The sequence below is a fragment of the Alternaria postmessia genome (genome assembly GCF_024291825.1).
Source record: "Alternaria postmessia strain BMP 2775 chromosome Unknown scaffold_32, whole genome shotgun sequence".
In the NCBI taxonomy this organism is placed as follows: Eukaryota; Fungi; Ascomycota; class Dothideomycetes; order Pleosporales; family Pleosporaceae; genus Alternaria; species Alternaria postmessia.
The window spans coordinates 144,147-161,461 of record NW_026260105.1 but is presented as its reverse complement, the minus strand read 5'-3'; the positions used below and the strand labels follow the sequence as shown (position 1 = coordinate 161,461).

Here is a 17,315-nt window from a genome sequence, read left to right as displayed (position 1 = left end):
CTCAAAATTTGGACACACAGTTAACGCCATGTCCCTAAGGATCCCACACGTCACATTGACGCGCTTTGCCCGTGACGTCAGACCGTTTGCCCGCTATATCACAACTTCTGCACCACGACCTTTCCCCTCTTCACTCTCTACACTCCCAAATCGCATGCAATCAATTGAACGCACGAAACAAATTACCAACCAACTTCAATCAGCTAATCAACAACGCAACTACGCAAACAACATGGCTCCTACCAACAACCCCGAGCTCACGATGGACAAGGTCTTTCCTGTCAAGGACAAGGTCGCCTTGGTCACCGGTGGTGGCTCAGGAATCGGTCTCATGATTACCCAGACTCTTGCTGTCAACGGTGCTAAGGTGTACATCGTTGGAAGGACAGAAGAGAAGCTCGAAAAGGTTGTCGAGGTGCATGGTCAGAACATTGCAGGTCAGGTGAGTTTTCGGCAAACTTTATACATGTGAGATATGTACTAACGGGTTGCAAATAGATTATCCCCATTGTGGGAGACGTCAGCACGAAGGAGGGCGTATCGAAGATTAAGAAAGAGATCGAGTCAAAGGAGAAGTGCGTGTGCATTCTTGTCAACAACGCTGGTATCGCACCAGGCAAGACCGAGGTGAAGGGAAGCTCTGAAGAGCTAGTCGACAAACTTTTCGATGGCACAACTGAGCAAGAGTGGTTGGACGTGTACCAAACCAACGTTGTCGGCCCCTTCCTCATGTCCACCGCCTTCCTCCCTCTTCTCGAAAAGTCCACCGAGTCGCACCCCGGTTACTCAGGCACCATCATCAACATCTCATCCATCTCGGGCCACATCCGCATCTCACAAGGTCACTTTGCCTACAACTCTAGCAAAGGTGCTGCGATACATTTGAACAAGATGCTCGCGTCTGAGATTGCCAAGAACGGTATCAAGGTGCGGGTGAACTCTATTGCGCCTGGTGTTTTCCCTTCAGAGATGACGACCCAGGAGAGCAGAGATGACAACCAGAAGAGTGAGATGCCTAAGGATCACAAGGAAGGTCTGCCTGCGCAGCGACCTGGAAAGGACCAGGATATGGCTGCAGCTATCCTGTTCGCTGTTGGCTGCCAGTACCTTAACGGTCAAACTGTCACTGTCGATGGTGGCTACGCGATCCAGGTTGGCAACTAAGTATATTGTAATTCCTTTTCTACAGTTTCTTCTACCTCGCTCGGATATGAGCTTTACGATGTATGATAAATGGTATGCCGATGCCACACAAGGCAGGCACAGGCTTGCTCAGCCGTAATTCGGACACTGCTATAACTGTTCGAGAATGAAAGAATGAACAAAACGTCCTGATGGTCTAAACATGTTTCCCTGGCAATTGTGTTTGGTGATTGCTAGTGACTAGCTTATGGAGAAGCTCATCTAGTTCTATAGCTGAGGTGTAACCTCGAATTAGTCTCAATTCTGCCAAAGTCAAATGGCAGGCAATCCTACCATATTGTATCGTTCGGTTAGACTAAGCCTCATTGTATTCTGTCATCTCAACTGATCACTAGTGACGATCGAAAGGATCTGGGTATGTAACGTGTTTTGCTAGATACGAGGAATATACATAAGAGGAATAGTATACATGTAAGGGAAATTCCTGGTCTGCCACCCCCTGAGTCTCACCGTATTAAATCTGAAATATACAATGCGCCAATAAAACCGAAAGGTCCCACATCTCCTTCACTCAGACGCTGATTCTTCCTCATCTGACACCTCCACTTCCGCATCACTCACAACATCACTCAACACCTCGCTCTCCGCGTCGCTCAAACCACTACTCACCGCATCACTTTCAATATCCTCCACAACCTTCTTCCTACCCTTAGCCTTCTTTGCGCTACCGCCCTTGACAGGACTATCTCCAGCTCCCTTCCTCCCCCCAGTCCTCTGAACCAGATGATCAATTGGACATCCCTCATCCCATCCCTCGCTGCTTTCACCTGTTATAGCACGACACCTAGGACAGCTCTTCCCGTGCTTAATAAGCAGTTGATGAAGCGGGTACTTGAGGTGATCCGGAACCCTAACTTCGCAATGTGCATACGTGGAGTTGCGTGTTGGGCCAGCGAAGGTGCCTTTTTTGCCGGGCGGAAGGCCTCTGTCATCGCCTGGGGGCGGTACCCAGCCTAGCCATGAACACAGGCGGAAGACGTGGGTGTCGACTGCGAAGGAGGGTCGTTGGAGGCAAAAGAGAAGCACGCAGGACGCGGTTTTTGGACCAATACCAGGGTATTTGGTCAGCGCGTTGAAAGCGTCGTCGTTGGAAAGTTGGTGAAGATGGTCTAGCGAGACAATGTTCTGGTCCGCCTTCTCAACCTCGTCACGCTTTTCTGCTTCCGCTTCGTTGGTTTCACCCGGTGCCTTGTCTGATGAAGCCAGGAGCTCGTCACGTCGTGCTTGGTTCTCTTCCCAGACCATTTGTAGAATCTTCTTGATGTCCTTGCTTTTTACATCTGCGAGACCACCGCTCTTAATTGCTTCGAAGATTTCCTTTTGGTCTGCTTGTCGCACTTTGTTCCAGTCTACGCTTCCTTTACCAATGCCTTCTTTCAGGACGCCGAACTTGGCGACAAGGCCGGCGAATGCGCGGGACGAGTTCGTGCCGGATGTTGCGGCCGAAAGCCGTGTTCGGATGAGGGCATCAAGGACTGATGGTACTTCTCCACAACCTGAAACCTCGAGAGATGGCGCGGGAATGGTCTTGGGTGCTTCGACCTTACCGTGAACTTTGGAGAGTAAACGGGTCACCTCTTCGCATTCTTCGGCCGTAGGGTGGGGGTAGTTCGGGTATGGCGTATGACCAGGAGTAAGGCCATAACCACCTGTCTTGGCTTTACTCTTCTTGGATGACGCGTCCGTGGTGGTGGTCGCTTTGGCAACGAGGTCGTCGACTTCCTCCTTCTTTGGCTTGGTGGCTTTTGCAGACTTCTTAGGCGTTGCGGACTTCCTCGGCTTCTTTGCTGAAGCTTTACTCTCGGCTTCCTCGTCTTTAACGGGAAGATCCGGAATAGCACCGAGGTTGTGTGGGAGTTCGTTGATGTCTTCTTGTTTTACTGCTGACTTCTTGGCACGTTTTGTGCTCTTAGGTGTAACGGGAGCTTTCTTGGTTGTCGCATCTGGCGACTCTTCGATCTTGACTGCTTTCCTCTTTCGCGTGTTACTTGTTTCGGGGGTAGTTGGGGGACTGGACAGTTGTACTGGCTCAGGCACGGCGTCGGCCCTGGCAGAGCTCCTTGTAGCTCGTGCCATGCTTGGTACAGTGGATATGCCGAGTCGATTCGATTCGATCGTCAAGAGGCTTGGGCGCAGTGCCAGCAGTCGCCTATGGGCAAGTCTGAATGCAATGGTGAGGGGTTGACGCCAGACAAACAAATTGGAGACGAGTGATAGAAGGAGGTCTTCTGAAGTGTCCTGTGAGCGGCAAACGTCAAGCTACAGGTTAAAGGAAATGGAAAAGGGGAGACTGATGGTGAGGGTGAATGGCAGGTATCATGACGTCGATGATGATGATTGGAGCTTTGACCCTCGTCCCTGCCTTAGCGCGTATCTAAAGCACGCGCCGAGGTCCCACTCTGGCGCGAGTCCGTCACCTCTGAGCAGAGCTACGCACCTCTATCGATACCACCGACATACGACTCCAGACGACTTCATCATGTCCCACAAGGCACCTTTGGTCGTTCCCGCGCTCAAGCGACACACAGCCACTGTCATCGTGGCGCATGGGTTGGGCGACAGTGGGGCTGGCTGGTAGGCTCCGGAGCACTCAACACCATGGAGGTCTAGACACTGAAGGACATAGGATATTCCTCGCGGAGAACTGGCGCAGACGAAGCAAGTTCGAGGAGGTCTCGTTCATCTTCCCCAATGCTCCGAGCATCCCAATCACGCTGGTTCGTCAACCACCCACCACCGCCAACACACGGCATGGGCGCTGATATGCGACTCTACAGAACATGGGCATGCGCATGCCAGGATGGTACGACATCAAGTCACTGAGCACTCTCGATGACCGAGAGGAAGACGAAAAGGGCATCGTCGACTCCCAGAAGTACTTCCACTCCCTCATCGACCAAGAGGTCGCAAAGGGCATACCCGCCAACCGCATCGTCGTCGGCGGCTTTTCCCAAGGCGGCGCCATGTCACTGCTGTCCGGTGTGACTTACAAAGACCAGCTCGGAGGCATCTTCGGCCTGAGCTGCTACCTCCTGCTGCAGAAGAAGATCAAAGACATGATTCCGACCGAGAACCCCAACCAGAAGACGCCCATTTTCATGGGCCACGGCGACGCCGATCAAGTCGTTGCGCACAAGTGGGGAAAGCTGAGTGCTGACGAGCTCGAAAAGCACGGGTTCAAGGTCGACTTCAGGACTTACAAGTACGTCATGTGTGTAGCAAGAGAGACATGCCCCTGACAGAGTATAGGAACCTGGTGCACTCCGCCGATCCTGATGAGATCGATCACCTCGAGTCCTACCTCAACCAACAAATCCCCGCCCTCGGCGACAAGTCGGAACTCTGACTGTCGAGTTCCTCCACACTCGTATCGACCGAAGCCACGACAGCCCTGGTGCTCATCATCACATTGGCCATTGCTTGGTTTGCATGGTACAAGCGTGATGCTGTACTCAAGCCGCACGACGATACAGAGTGGCGCAATCTCGAATAAAAACAGGAGGCGCATACTACAATGACTTGGACAAGATGTATGCATCACTTGGAATACGGTCGCAGTAGCCTTGCCTCGTATGTGCTTCTTTCAACTTCTTAGTGAGCCAAATTCAAGTTGTGTACCTGCATCTGTCGGCTCGCTATCCCCACCCAACTAGAGTCTGTATTATCTAGATACAACTAAGAATCTCTGCCCCACCCTCATTTTTCTAGTTCAGTCACATCTTGTCTGTCCGCTAGTTTGATGTTCGTTGGTGAGGTTTGCAAAATTTCTTCCTCTGCCCCACTCACCACCACGTCAAGTATCGCAACGACTACCTTTATATTGCTACCATTCCTTCAGTGTTCCATCAAAGTCCGATATGGTCTAGTGGCTAGGATTTGCCGCTCTCATCTCGCAGAGTCAGTTCACTGTACAGTGCCGGCAAGGCCCGGGTTCGGTAAGTTCACTCAACTCAATTCGAGTTCGACTCATCATCCTAACAATTCAACAGATTCCCGGTGTCGGAAACAACCATCATTTTTTGATGTTGGTAAGGAATGGGAGGTGGTTGAGGCATGGCAGCGCAGGCCAAGAGAGATATGCTTGGTAGATTTTTGGTTGAGTCTCGGCGGCAGAAGTACCCGAGAATCTCAAAAGCAGAAAGACTGTGTATACTCGCGGCGACATCTTTTTAATTCGCGGTGTGTGTTGCCGCAAGTCTTGATATCATTTGCATGCTGTGCATCGAAAGCTTTGTTGGTACAGAGACTCACCTTCAGCGTGTATATATGCGCCAATTGGTGCTTACTGTCATCGTGCATCAAACGCAGTCCTAAAATGTCGGCTACATTGATTACGTCCTCTGTTATTACAACGACTTTGGTCGTGACAGTGCGTACCGTAATGCTCCTGCCACGGATATCGCGCATCCGATGCACCTGCCTCGAACTTCATCATCAGAAGAGGACCAAGCACTGCATGACCTGACCGAGTTTGCGGTGACTGCTTTTTCTCTACACCGAGTTCCCCCGCTCAGTACCTCCCACGTGCCTCGTCCATGCAGCGCATCCTCTATCAATGCCTATATTTGGTGCTCGCTACACTCGGCCAGCGTTAATCAGGCCTCCAACAACGTCACACACTACCAACGCCTTTGCACGGGCAGCGAGCTTGCCAGCAATCATACAGACTACCAGGCTTCCAGCGGGGTCTCGCCTGTCTGCTAAGCTCACGCCTCAAAGCTTTGTACCACGGCAAAAGAGAAGAGTCAGGGGTCGCATCGTGTCCGTCCACCAGCTAGTCAGCTTTTAGCGAGTGCTTAATTTCTTAGGGCTGACCCCCCTCCTGGGTTCCCAACCTTTCGCGAATCCATACCCACATTCTGGCTCCTCACAAAAGGTAACTCTCAAGCGCTCAACGGTTATGCAATGTCGTTTCCTATGACGCTGTAGTTCCCGACGATCTAGTAGATCACAAAATATGCGATCAACAAGCACTGCAGCGGAATCTCCACAATCACGACGCAAAGTCAGCCCTCGACCTCGTGAGATAATGCCGACCTTCCGGATCAGTCTGGCCGAAACATGTCATTGGTAAATTTCCGAGCGCTCACCCTTTGGGAAAGCATCTCATCCGTGCGTTCAGGCACGAGCGCCGTATTTGACATGCGCTTCAGCGCTGGCGCACATGTAGCGCCGGCCTAACGCTGGCCTTCAGCGTCAGTCCATGTGGAGTATGTACGAGCGCCGTAAGGCGACGAGCTTTATTGGATGCGTGCGCCATGGGTCAATACGAGAGGGGGGCTATTATTAAAGAGCTGAGCTGCTGCCCGTGAAACTATTCTTCATCGCAAGGTCTTGTTTCTCAACTTACATCACTTTCGTCGTCGTCTCTCTCGTTTCGACAGTCACTCGCTTCGACCAATTACTCGAATAGCTTAATCATAGTCATAATGCGCTTCTCCGCTTTCGCCCTCTTGTCCCTTGTGTCGGTTGCCTTTGCTGGTAACTGCGGACCCCAGAATGGAAACGCCAAGTGCGCTGCCAACGAGTGCTGTAAGTTGTATCCAGACGACATATTTTCGAAACCCTACTAACATGCATTACAGGCTCCCAGTATGGCTGGTGCGGAACCACCGTCGACCACTGCGACGCAAAGACCTGCCTTCACCCCTTCTCTGGCGCCTCTTCATCATGCAAGCCCACCCAGACAACAATGAAGACCAGCGCAACTAAGCAAGCTACCTCGCCCGCCACCACCTTCCCTACCGCGGTCCCCGAGATCGACGTCTGTGGACACGCCCAAGGCGGTGTAACCTGCCCTGGCGCCGGTGCCAACGGCTACTTCTACCGCTGCTGCTCCTCCGCCGGCCACTGCGGCCCCAAGAACGACATCCAGGACCAGGCTCTCTACTGCGGTGACGGCTGCCAAGCCGGTTACGGAAAGTGCGACAACCAGAAGGCGCCTGCTGAGCCTACCGCCCCCAAGGGTACCTCCGGTGCTGGAGAGACTTGCGGTCCTATTGTCAACAAGAAGTGCGCTGCTGGTCTTTGCTGCTCTGGATCCAACTTCTGTGGCACTGGTGAGGACTTCTGTGGAAAGGCCAACTGGTGCCAGAGCAAGTGGGGAAAGTGCAACTAAGACGTTGTACTGAAAGAAGATTTCAAGATGCAAGGGACATATATATTAGAGTAACGAAAACACTAATTTTTGGGGAGGAATGTAAATACTTGAGAACTATAGATCATATGCACCTGCGTTACTTGATTGAAATCTTTTTCCTTCAGCACTGCCTCATTCGATGCCATTCGACGGGTAGACTTCTCCTTCACTAAACCATTCACAGGACAAACACAAGCATGTGCAACAATACATGCCATTACATCACATACGCACGTAGTTGCCACGCTCAAAACAAAACCTCTCCTCCAGAATACCTACTCATGGCAAAGGCAGTCCATTTCGAACCCCATACCCCAGCCCCAGACTCTGAATACCTCTTCCACGGCAGCGGCACCGTCTTGAAACCTTGCCACATAACTCGCTACATCTACCCCTCCCTCTGCGACTACCCGCCAGGCTGTCTGCGTCTCCAACTGCCATCCAACTCCTCTTCGCGCTCCCGGCCCCAAGGTTCCGGGTCCTGGGGCACCGACGACCACACTTTTCTTAGCATAACGAACACGCAGAAGCTACTAGCTCCGCATTCAGCTTCCTTTGCAGAATGGTCAACGCGGGAGTTGGAACGGAATAGGAAGAGTAAGAATGCATTGGCGAGGAGCATGGCGAGGAGCATGGCGAGGATGAGCTTGTATGTGGGTAATACGGTGTTGGAGGCGGGCAAGTTTCAACTAAGGAGAGGCGAGGGTATGTGTTTTGTTGTTGTGAGGAGGAGTGTTGTTGTGCTTGAGGGGGGAGGAGGAGGATATGGGGACAAGAAGGGTTTTGGGAGGGAAGAGGAGAGGTATGTTATCCCGTGTACGGAGTGGAGAGGGATGATGCCACCGATGGTTGAAGGGAAGGAGTACGATTGTTGGTGGGTACGTTTACATGTAAGTGTTGTACTTTGCACTCGTGCGTCTTGATAGAAAGAAGACGAAGAAGAAGAAGAGGTGGGTAGAGAGGGTAAGGATGAACAACCACGTACAAAAGCTGATCAAGCGCTATGTAGAACCTCTTTCATGCAAGCTACGATCGAGCGTTTTTTCATGCTCGGGACCAGATGGATAATGTCCTTCAGATGGCGCCGCCGCTAATCAACTGGTACCCCAGACCCGACATCGAAGCACTCGTCACCGTACACCGCGATATTCCACCACCACCCGCACAGGCAAAATACCTAGGCGACGCATGCCCAGCCTGTAGCCGCACCTGGTTCACCGAGAGCGAATATGCGTGCCGCCTCCATTGCGGCCACTTCCTCTGTCTCGAATGCCTAACCCAGCACGTCGATTCAAGTGCCGGTCGGGGCAAATTGCTTCCGGGCGAAACCGACCCGCTGACTAAATTCTTCCGCTGCATAGAATGTAAAAGCATAACAGCTCTCCTCGTCGACCGCACCGCCGTGACACGCCCCGACGAACTGCCCTGGTGGCGTTGGAAGATCTGCATGCGGCGTCTAGAAAAAGAAGCTTCAGAGTTTTGGCTTGTGAGACTCCAGACACTACCGCATAGTGGGTGGTTCCGCGATATACCACAAGACTGGGATACTGATCGGCAGGTCAAGGAGATTAGAGTCCATGTCCGCTATGATGATGCGGTAGCGTTTATGCACGTGCCGAAGAAAGTTTGGGCAATGTTGCCGTATGGATTTAGTTTGGACAATCCTGTGGAGAGTTGCGAAGCGTTGGCGTTGGAGAAGTGTTTGAAAGGCGAGTTGAAGCGCCTTTCTGTTGAGCGCAAGTTGTTCAACACCAAGGAGATTCTGGATCATATGGCGAATGTGGGAAGGGGTGCGTTGAAGCCTGTTGTTGTGGAGGATGTGAGTGCGAGATTGGGTAATCCGGTAACGCCGCCGGGGTATGAGGCGTATCGCGATTTCTTGTGTGAGTGGACTGCGAGAGGGGTGCTCATGTGTCCAATGGGACGGATGCCGATTCTGGAGTTTTTGAGAGATATGGACAAGGAAGGGAACAAGAAGAAGGCTTGGTGGAAGGACGTGCGGGATGTCTTCTTTGATCCGTAGACTGTAGGAATCAGAATTAAGGTTCACCCTTAACGGTATACGTAGATTTTCCTGTTGTAACTTTGACAGAGAGACAATAGTGTAAACATTCAGGGTAGGTGTTAACAATTGAAGTATGACTTGGCAGAAACAAGCTCCTTTATACGAATGACACATTGCTGGATGAATCTCTATATATGCAAACACAGCACAAGTACTCGCTAGACCTATGTATCAGACATCAAATAACGTCAGACACCCCATTTCCTCCCAACCCCCCAGTCAAACTCTTCATTCTCCTGCCCAACAAGTCATCCTCGCTCGCCAGACTAACCAAGCTCTTGCGTCTCCCTCTATAATTCTTCGTCCTCCCCCTTGTACTTCCCCGCACACCAGACCCGTTCTGCTGTGGCGGACTCTTCTTTCCCTTATTTAAAACCGTCATCTCCAACGGCCTGTCTTCCTCTGCCGAAGACGCGGTGTTGGTACGCTGATGATGTCTCTTCCGTTGATGTTGCGGAGAAGTCAAGCCATCAATAGCATCTTGTAAACCCACCGTACCGAAATAATCGCTTCCTTTTTCTCGTGGTCTCCTCGGCGTAGCAGTAACAGCAGGTGTGTACATGGGCGTCTCATCACCCCTCCTCCCATCAGTCGCATCTTCAAACGCCTCAGCAATCCATTTGCCACACCTGAAGATGTACTTCCACCCTTCTGGGAAAACCCCTACAAACTGCAAAAATCCATGACTGATTCCCGGCACCAAGTCAACATTGACCCATTCCCCTTCTCTAAACTCACCTCTCGCCCAGTCTAGTCCCAACTCCTTCGCCGCAACCCACTCCGCACGCTTCGCTTGCCGTAGCCTGCCTGCGAAGATAACCGTATCATCTACGAGCGGATCGCGCTCACCCGTCAACATCCATGTGCGTGGAAACCTTGCTAGTAGGGACTCCGGGGCGAGTAAAGGAGAGAGGAGGTAGTCGGTTGAGAAATCTGGGCGGTGGTGCGGGCCAATGTAGAGGATTATCATTGCGCGCATCATTTCGGGGGTGAGGATGCGGTCGTTGAAGTAGGATATCATGGAAGACATTGCGAGGCGAGTTTTAATGGCTGTGGCTGGGGGTGCTGGGACTGTTGGACCAGGTGTAGAGGGCTGTGTCGCGGCCGGTGTGGGCGGTAAACTTGAATTGGCAGGAGTTGTTTGGCCGGGAGTTTGGTTGAGGGTGCTGGTGTTAGTGTCGAGGCGGGGGAGAGAGGTGCTGTCTTGGTTGGTGTGTGCGGCGGAGAGGTTGATCATTGTCTGGGGAGACGTCCTGAGACCATTGGTCTTTGGCATAGATGCATTGGTCGTGCTGACTCTGTTGCGCTCATCTTCGTCGTCACCATCCGAATCATCAGAGCCATATGGTGTGTTGGGCGCAAGTTGTCTGTAATCATCGCTCTTATGTCGTAAGATGGGTCGGTTCGTCTTCCTCACTCGTCGGTCGCGGATAAGCGCCATTTGCTCGTCCGTCATCCAGTTGCCAATGTTCATGTCCAGCGCAGGGTAGATCAAGACTACGCCGATTGGAGGCGGGATCGCATATTCACCCTGCCACCTTCGCGTCTCAGTCGAGCCACTTTGCAGGATCATGAGCACCATAGCAGTAACCAAGTTACCCCCAGCCGAATCGCCCGAGACAACGATCTTGGGCTCTACTTCTCCCGATAGACCCATGCACGTTCCTCTCGATGCGATGATCATGTGGTAGACGTCGTAACATTCGTTGAGCGCATACGGATACGGGTGCTCAGGAGCCTTCTTGTAATCCAGACTAAGAACAGGCAGGCCCGTCTTGCCAGCCCAGCCCATGAGCTTATCATCATGATTCCTCGGGTTCATGGCCACGAAACCACCTCCAGGTATGTCCAAGACGACCTTGTCCTGCTTCTTCAATGCGCTCCGCGGCCCATTGAAGTACAGCCAGCCGGTCACGGGTTCCTTGTACGAACTAGCCTTGGGTCGCGGTATGCGAATCTGGCGCGGCGGATAGACCATCAGCCTGGGTCGCATCATGCTCGTCAGCGCACCCAGATACGGCGTGGTGCCTTTATTCCAAGCGACGCGCAAATGATCGACGGTAAGCGTCGCTCTAATCTTGCGGACTTTCTCGTCGGCTTGCTCGGCACATATCAGGTAGTATATGCTGAAGACGACAGACAACAGATCCCTGACGCCCTTGCGCTTAATCCGCATAGCAGACCAGAAGCCTGCGTCCAGCGCAGTCGTAACCCATGTAGCGCGGAAGTAGGAGCGCGAGTAGAGGCTCGCGAGGGGCTCTGGGCACTCGAGGCCTACGAGCTTGCCGAAGTTACGGGCAACGTAGAGGTAGAGGAGAGTTATGAGGACGGATTGCCAGACGGTGAGTTTCTTGGAGAGGAGGGCGGATATGCGGCGGAGGATTGGTGGGCCATGGCGGTCGCATCTACGGGATTGTTAGTGTGTGTGTGTGTGAGAGAGAGTGTGTGTAGAACTTGCCTGTAGAGGTAAAAGGACCAAAAGGATACCACTGCCAACACCTGTATCTTCCTGAACTGCACCGATGGCCGTCCCAATACATGGTCTATCATGGCCGTAGCTCTTTCCTAGCATAAAGCGCTGTGTTGGACCAAGTAGATGCAGTCGCAGGCCTATTGTGCGTCATGAAAGGCGTCAAGTCGGGTCTACACGTACGTCGCAAGCCTGTCGGCGTAAGCATGTGAATGCCAGCTGAGGTCAAGTCGTAACGCAAACCCGGGGTGGATCTCGTCTGGGGTATGGGGAAAGCCATGGAACAGCGGCGCAATGCGCATTATGGTCATCAACCCCCAGTTTGTCCACGACTACAGCAATAGCCGTTCAAGCCGTCGACAAGCGCGGCGAATTAGCTGTATTGAGGCTCTGTGGTTGGGTGAGGGTCCGGCATGTGACAGGTTGCGGAGGACGTGTGCGTGCCATGTGAAAGCCGCGCTATGACATCTTCTCGGCTTTGTTGCGTTCTTTCCGAGGAGCTAACCAGGCCAACGTCAGCCGCCCTCGCCGCAGCCAGGTCACGTCTTCTTTGTTTAGCACCACCCAAAGTAGCAGTTTGTATGTGACACAAGTATTCATCTCCAAGTTCATCTCTTCATGAACCTTTATATTCTACCATGTCAACACCTCGACAAGCCATGACCTCGACAGTCAAAGCTTTGTACAAAGACCTTGATAGCATCATGCCCCCAAAAGAAGAGAATAGACAGAAAAATGGAGAAGAAGAAGAAAAAACCCACTCCATCGCCTGAAACCACGTGAGCCATTCGAGCCACGTCAACGACATCCATCAACCCTTAATCCACTCCCCAACCTCGAACCCCACCCTCCTCAGATCCGCCTCCGCAAACTTCGCCCCAGCCTCCCTACTCTTCCACACAGTTAAACACCGAACCCCATCATCCATCTCAGGTTTAGCTCCCACCTGCCCCTCCTTCGGATCGTACCCTCTCACATAAAGCGTTAAATCCGGTCCTACCGTTCCCCGCCAAAGCGTCGCCATCCACTGCCAGTGGTCTGTCGGGCTGTAAGCGTCTTGAATGGGAATGCGGGATGCGTATGCGACCGAGGCTTGGAGTTGAAAGGTAGGGAGGATGATGACGGGTTTTATGCTTGTTGACATTAGGGGAGAGTCGGGTGGTGTGGTCGAGTCCTTCCGGGATGGAGTAGATGATGTGACAGCAACGGTGGATGGGTTTGAGGACGCGATGGTGTCCTTTGGGGAAGAGAGTGTGGATGAAATGGGCGTAATGATGTACTTGATCATCTCCTTGCTCTTGCCATGCCACTCCTTAATTAGGTTGAGATAGTTCTCAAACGTGACTTCTTTGTTATCGTCATTGGGAGCTTGAGGTGGCTCGGCTATCTGCGGTTTGTACTCTTTCTGCTTAATGAGGTACTCGTTCAACCATTCTGAGAGTTCCTTGACTGCAGCTATCTCGTCACCTTCGACGGCGATGATGGCGCCGCGATTGGTCCGGCACGATGGGCTTGCGGAGCCCGGTTCTTTGTACGGAGGCGTTATGCGTCCAAGCAGTTTAATCTTGTTGGAATATGGGAATGCACTGAGCACTTCTTCTACGCTTCTTGGGCTACCTTCATGTTGTAGAGGACCCAACTCAACCATTGAATTCCGTTGCAACTCACGAGGAGTTCGTGGAGGAGGCATGGTCGCACTGTGAGGCGGCACATGAATAGGCGGTAAAGACTCACGTCGGTGAGCATACTGAGTTGGGGCATAGTACGGTCCTTCCGCTCTGCGACCGTTACTCGTTGGCGGAGGCGGTCCATAGTCGAAACGACGCTTCTTGTTCGGTGTTAAAGGGCTGTACATTATCGAGTCCGTATGCATCGCTGAAGTTACTTGAAGGTTGCTGGGGCGGCGCATAACTGGTGATTGTATGCTGAGGTTACCCACCACAGGTAAATAGCGGGTTGTTGGTGTGAGACCTTCCGATATATTGGGAGGCGGCAGAGTTGGTGTGCCAGAGGCATCGAGAAAAGGACTGGCGGGTGTTCTGAGACTGCGACCACCACATTTGTGGCAGCGATACTTGTCGACTGTAGTATGCTGACCAGTAGGGTTCAACGGAGATGATCCCGGCTTGCCAACACGACGCGGTTGGTAGCGGTAGTCAGGGTACTGCTCCTGATGCCTAGCTTTCTCTTCCTTGAGTCTCATGTTAATAAAATGAACACAAAGAGATGTGCAGATGACCACTAACCTGCGCAAGATCTTGCCAAACCTTCTTCTGCTCTTCACCTTCAGCTTTCCATTGTTCACCGATGATCTTGGAAATGTCGGGATTGTTGAGATCAGGATTGCGAGCGGTAATGGCCTGCTGGTGATGCTGTCGATAGAGGATGAATGCTATGAAAGTAGTTAGTGGGCTGAGCAACAATGACTACAGACAAAGACTCGTGTTTCGGTTTTGATCCACAACCCAAGTCGTATACCCCGATTAAGGAGGATATGTCCTTGGAAGACAAAGGAATGCCATGGACTCACCATTTCGTGGCCGTGGTATTTTTGGCTCCGGTTGGCAAAGACATACGTGACCCGAAAAGTCTGGAGACCCTACTGCAGTTGCAGAAGTAGCGCTTGGAGGAGGCATATCGTCGATCGGACTGTTGCAGTCTTCTTTCTCATGAACCTCAATAAGTGAGGCGATTCTTTTTCTCGTAGTCCGAGGCGAAGACGAAGCAGGGGATATCGGCTGCTCTTCTTTGTTGCTTCCCTCAGCAGTAGGGTTAGAAGTAGGAGCAGACCGCGTCTCATGAATTCGACTGCTCTTACGCAGACTTCTCAAAGGCTTTGCATCGTCCATTGGAGACACTGGAGAACCGTCACTGACCTGCATATTTGACTTGACGTACCGCCGAGGCACGTGGAAGAAGATAGCGACAGGAGGCTGGGAAGAGAGTGGTGAAGTCCGAACAATCGGTGGCAACACTCGACTTGCTAGCATTTTTGAGATTCAGCGACGAAGCAGTTGATCTAATGAGTTTTGTCGGAAGAAGGCGTGGTTCATTGTCCCTGGCCGAACAGGAAGGGAGGAGCCGCGTTGGACGAGCCATACAACATTCTGTGCTTCTCTTTGAATGCATTATCCGGTGTGTGGAGTTGGAATCGATGTGCTTTGACGAATCAGCTGTTGCGATCCAGTAAAATGATTGTTCCAGTCAGATGTAACCGATCTTCTTAGGGACTTTCTTTGTTCTCATCCCGCCAAGACACGCTCTACCGACCCGCGAGACATGACAGCATTCCTGTACCCGCTACGCAAGGGGCTCCAACAATGCAACACGTCTTTCACGATGACAGAAGTGACTCAGTCTCGGGATCTACACAGTTATACTGCGCATTGCATCCATACGCCGTCCTTCGAAGCGAGGCGCAATCTATGCCACATTGCTGAGAACCATGAAGCCCAACGAAGCCTTGGCCAAGTTCTAGACAGTGTCTCTATCGCGGCGTACTAGAAACCTGGAGGGAATTTTAGGTTGAAGTTCTGTCCCTCTTGTTCCTTAGGTTTTTCGTTGTTGTCGGAGCTTTGCATCTCACGCTCATTGACAGTTTGGTTTCCCCGTACGAGGCTAGCGGCTTGCTTTCCGATTAGCTCATGGGCAGGACCGCTGAGTTGGACGTTATCCCTATTACCTAGTCAGGTTGAGACAATGCGTTTGTGTAGCCGTTAACTTACCAGAATAAGTGTGCGGCTGGAACGGAGCACTTCTGCACGTCGGATGTTTGTAGATCCGTTGCACCACTTCGTTGCGGCACGAGACATGGTTGTTCAATCTGTTCGAAAAGAGGGGCTTGTTTACCGACACCAGCTGCATCTGAGATCTGTTTCGAGTATAGCTGTTTGGCGCGAACTTCCTCCATGATCAAATCATGCGGCCCAGGCATGTAGATAGCACCTTTGTTCCACTGGGATGCAGTCCGAACCAAAACAGTATCCCAATATGCCCACAAAAACACCATTCGGTGCTGAGTCACCGCAAAGTCGGCTTCCCGCATCGCTTTCTTCTGCAGCTGGAACTGAGGTAGGAAGCTAGCGTCGATCATCTTCGGCATGACGACTTTCGGCGGATTTGCAGTATGTTCGGCGAGTACATCAAGATTCAGAAACAGCGATGCAATGCTCTTGTCCACAGCAGACATGGCGGCAGCCTTTTCCAGTGTAGAGTACTCCAAAAGATCCCACAAGCCGAAGAAAACGGTGAAGAAAGTCCACTCGTCCCCTTTTCGCAGACTTTGCGGGATAACTCGACGTCCTTTGTCGTAGGTGATGTACTGTTCCACCTGTGTCTTGAAGTCGAACGGAGTTACGGTGGTCTCGTTGCTCCCGGCGCCTTTCGCTTCCGAGTGAACATCTGCGTCAACCAACGATCCGATATGTGCAGCGGCAGCCGGCTTGGAGTGCGCGAAGTTGTCAATGGTATCACACGCGAGCTGAAGTCTGTCAGGTCATGTCTTCACGTTGTTTGTGACTCCCACTAACCTCTTTGCATAAAGTCTCTACCCATAAATCGCCTCGGTCAGCATCGCGGGCAACGACCGCAGACAATACAGGCGACGAGACGCGGTAGCTTCCAGTGTCGGACCAATCATTACCAAATACTACAATGCGATGCGCGCTACCGCGCCAGACGGTGTGGACGGTGTCTTCGAAGTCGGCAGAGTGAACCCAGGTGAAGTACAAGATCATAAGAATAGCTAGAGCCGCACATACATGCAGCCTTGAGAAGAACCTCATCGCGCTACAGCACTAGCTAGTTGACGGTTTAAAAAGCGTGTAAGAGTGAAGTGTTAGCAACGCGATCAGCTCGAGCAAATGAAAGCAAATGGCGGGCAGCCTTTGTGAAAGTATAGGCTCGTAACTGCGGGAACTCCCAGCGTCAACATGGCTGGGCATTAAGGAACATGACGACGCCTATACAATGCGAGCCTTGCTGTGGGTGTCATCCCCGGGATGACATGGGTCAGAAACGTCTACTACGCCCGAAAGCGGATACATGTCGCGTGCGCGTTGCAGACGACGCTATCAACCTATGGTTATCTGTCAGTGGAAGAATATTTAACCCACACATTGCATGGTGGCGTCTCCTAAAGATGCCATCCCCTTCTTTTACCGCTGTCATGCCGCCGAATTTGCACTGCGCCGCGTACACAAATGCGTGGGCGTGAGGTTTGGCCGCGCGGAACGAACGGCCGCGTCGGCATCGAGCGACCCACATCAGTGGCGTAATCTGTGGAGCGAATTTCAAGGCCTTACGTGTATAATTTTAGTTGAGGAGTATCAGTGGAGGACATGCGATGCCCAGGTGTGAAGCCACAAATGCAACAATGCGCTATGCCTATAACGTGCGAAGTGCTTATCCTGCCCGTTGGATACGATCTGGGTCGGGGC

At 52.1% G+C, this 17,315-nt stretch overlaps 7 protein-coding genes across 7 annotated transcripts; 4 read left to right on the top strand and 3 right to left on the bottom strand.

Moving 5' to 3' along the window:
* Positions 1-232: 232 nt before the first annotated feature.
* Positions 233-1,164, top strand: J4E82_005849 (uncharacterized protein; the record flags this gene model as incomplete). Its single annotated transcript, XM_051732110.1, has 2 exons — positions 233-442; positions 499-1,164. 2 exons carry the CDS (start codon positions 233-235, stop codon positions 1,162-1,164), a joined length of 876 nt encoding a protein of 291 aa, XP_051588130.1.
* A 546-nt stretch (positions 1,165-1,710) lies between these two features.
* J4E82_005848 (uncharacterized protein) lies at positions 1,711-3,279 on the bottom strand (the record flags this gene model as incomplete). The annotated part of the gene is made up of 1 exon (XM_051732109.1): positions 1,711-3,279. One exon carries the CDS (start codon positions 3,277-3,279, stop codon positions 1,711-1,713), a length of 1,569 nt encoding a protein of 522 aa, XP_051588129.1.
* A 403-nt stretch (positions 3,280-3,682) lies between these two features.
* On the top strand, positions 3,683-4,549 carry J4E82_005847 (uncharacterized protein; the record flags this gene model as incomplete). Its single annotated transcript, XM_051732108.1, has 4 exons — positions 3,683-3,777; positions 3,830-3,920; positions 3,981-4,405; positions 4,453-4,549. 4 exons carry the CDS (start codon positions 3,683-3,685, stop codon positions 4,547-4,549), a joined length of 708 nt encoding a protein of 235 aa, XP_051588128.1.
* Positions 4,550-6,632: 2,083 nt separating this feature from the next.
* Positions 6,633-7,321, top strand: J4E82_005846 (uncharacterized protein; the record flags this gene model as incomplete). The annotated part of the gene is made up of 2 exons (XM_051732107.1): positions 6,633-6,735; positions 6,789-7,321. The coding sequence occupies 2 exons, from the start codon at positions 6,633-6,635 to the stop codon at positions 7,319-7,321; spliced, it is 636 nt and encodes a 211-aa protein (XP_051588127.1).
* Positions 7,322-8,187: 866 nt separating this feature from the next.
* Positions 8,188-9,365, top strand: J4E82_005845 (uncharacterized protein; the record flags this gene model as incomplete). The annotated part of the gene is made up of 2 exons (XM_051732106.1): positions 8,188-8,232; positions 8,352-9,365. 2 exons carry the CDS (start codon positions 8,188-8,190, stop codon positions 9,363-9,365), a joined length of 1,059 nt encoding a protein of 352 aa, XP_051588126.1.
* Positions 9,366-9,585: 220 nt separating this feature from the next.
* J4E82_005844 (uncharacterized protein) lies at positions 9,586-12,179 on the bottom strand (the record flags this gene model as incomplete). The annotated part of the gene is made up of 2 exons (XM_051732105.1): positions 9,586-11,812; positions 12,061-12,179. 2 exons carry the CDS (start codon positions 12,177-12,179, stop codon positions 9,586-9,588), a joined length of 2,346 nt encoding a protein of 781 aa, XP_051588125.1.
* A 509-nt stretch (positions 12,180-12,688) lies between these two features.
* J4E82_005843 (uncharacterized protein) lies at positions 12,689-17,000 on the bottom strand (the record flags this gene model as incomplete). Its single annotated transcript, XM_051732104.1, has 7 exons — positions 12,689-14,068; positions 14,124-14,269; positions 14,408-14,748; positions 15,379-15,552; positions 15,603-16,357; positions 16,407-16,621; positions 16,994-17,000. 7 exons carry the CDS (start codon positions 16,998-17,000, stop codon positions 12,689-12,691), a joined length of 3,018 nt encoding a protein of 1,005 aa, XP_051588124.1.
* Positions 17,001-17,315: the final 315 nt, after the last annotated feature.